The sequence below is a fragment of the Egretta garzetta genome, unplaced genomic scaffold (genome assembly GCF_000687185.1).
Source record: "Egretta garzetta isolate BGI_Z169 unplaced genomic scaffold, ASM68718v1 scaffold287, whole genome shotgun sequence".
NCBI lineage: Eukaryota > Metazoa > Chordata > Aves > Pelecaniformes > Ardeidae > Egretta > Egretta garzetta.
In genome coordinates, this window is record NW_009260435.1 from 10,608,652 (window position 1) to 10,609,859 (window position 1,208).

General features: G+C 44.5%; 1 protein-coding gene across 1 annotated transcript in view; it reads right to left on the reverse strand.

The window, feature by feature from the left end:
• SCG3 (secretogranin III) overlaps nucleotides 1-1,208 on the reverse strand; it is a 32,219-nt gene that overhangs the window by 28,225 nt on the left and 2,786 nt on the right. Inside the window, exon 2 of the mRNA XM_009643856.2 lies at nucleotides 606-703. Within this exon, the coding sequence (XP_009642151.1) occupies nucleotides 606-703 (98 nt within the window). The remainder of the gene's footprint in view (nucleotides 1-605; nucleotides 704-1,208) is intronic.

A 1,208-nucleotide genomic window follows, 5' to 3' on the forward strand; every position in this document is an offset into this window, starting at 1 on the left:
CGCAGGGGGTGAACACCGCGGCCTCGGCAAGGCAAGCGCCGGGAAGAGGCTTCGGGAGCACCCGGCCGGCGCTCGGAAGGGCCGGGCGGCGCACGCTTTGGAGCTGTAACTGCGGGATTCGGCGCTGGAGAGGAGGCCTGCGGCATCATTCACATCTGGGTAAGCCCTTGCCACGGGGCTGAACTGCACAGTAAAAGCACAGTCATCAAGGATTCTTCTTACTACAAAGCGAGGACATCAAAAGTTCAATTATAGCACATCTCGCCCTTTAAGATTTAGAACTAACAAAAGCAGTAGCACAAACGACCATCAGCACGTAAGCCGATGCCGAACATTCTCATAAATGAAAATTTCGCCCTTGCAGACACAGAACGGCAACAAATCCCTAGGGATCCAGGGAAGACATTTTCACCATTCAATGGCAGAACAAAGGATCGCAGCGGTAGCTCTTTCCAGAACTATGGGATCTGCTTCCAAAATGGGAGGCAAATCACAGTGCTTTTTCTTCAAAAAAGACCTCATAAATGCATCCATGCAAGGGCCAGCTGAAAACATCAGAAATCTCAATACTTGCTAACTGCTAGGAAGAACGGCTAGAAACTCACTTTGAAGAGATGACGAGGATCAGTGCTTTTATAACTGAAAACCAGGACCACAGTGGAACTGTTCAATCTCTTATCAATGTATAATATTATAGTACAAGCTGGGAAGAACACAAAAAAGTAGGAGGATGATAATTAATTGGACCACAAGCATTAAAATTTGCAATTTCTTTTTTTTTCCCCTGTTAGCAACCACTGTATTTAATACTCCAGCCTTTCCATGTAATTTAGATGAAACGGTGATAACATCTGATGTTCTAGATGATATCAGACTCATTTCTATAAATTAACCTGCCTATGATGCACAGATCCAGAGCAATGAAAACAACTTTCAGAAACACACTGATAACCCCAGAATCTTTACCTACAGTCGGGCTCCTCTTTTTGGAGCTGTACCAGAGTTAGGAATTATAGGATATTTTGGATAAAAACCTTTGGGGCATAGTTGTGTGTAAGAACAAAACAGCCATATTTACACACTGCCTGGAAACCTACGAGGAACATTATTACACCAGACAGAACCTTCCCTCACTTTAGAAGCACGGAAGAGAAGCAGCTTCCACAAGAAAGTGCAGAGTAACATCTTGCCCTGCCATCTTTATCAAA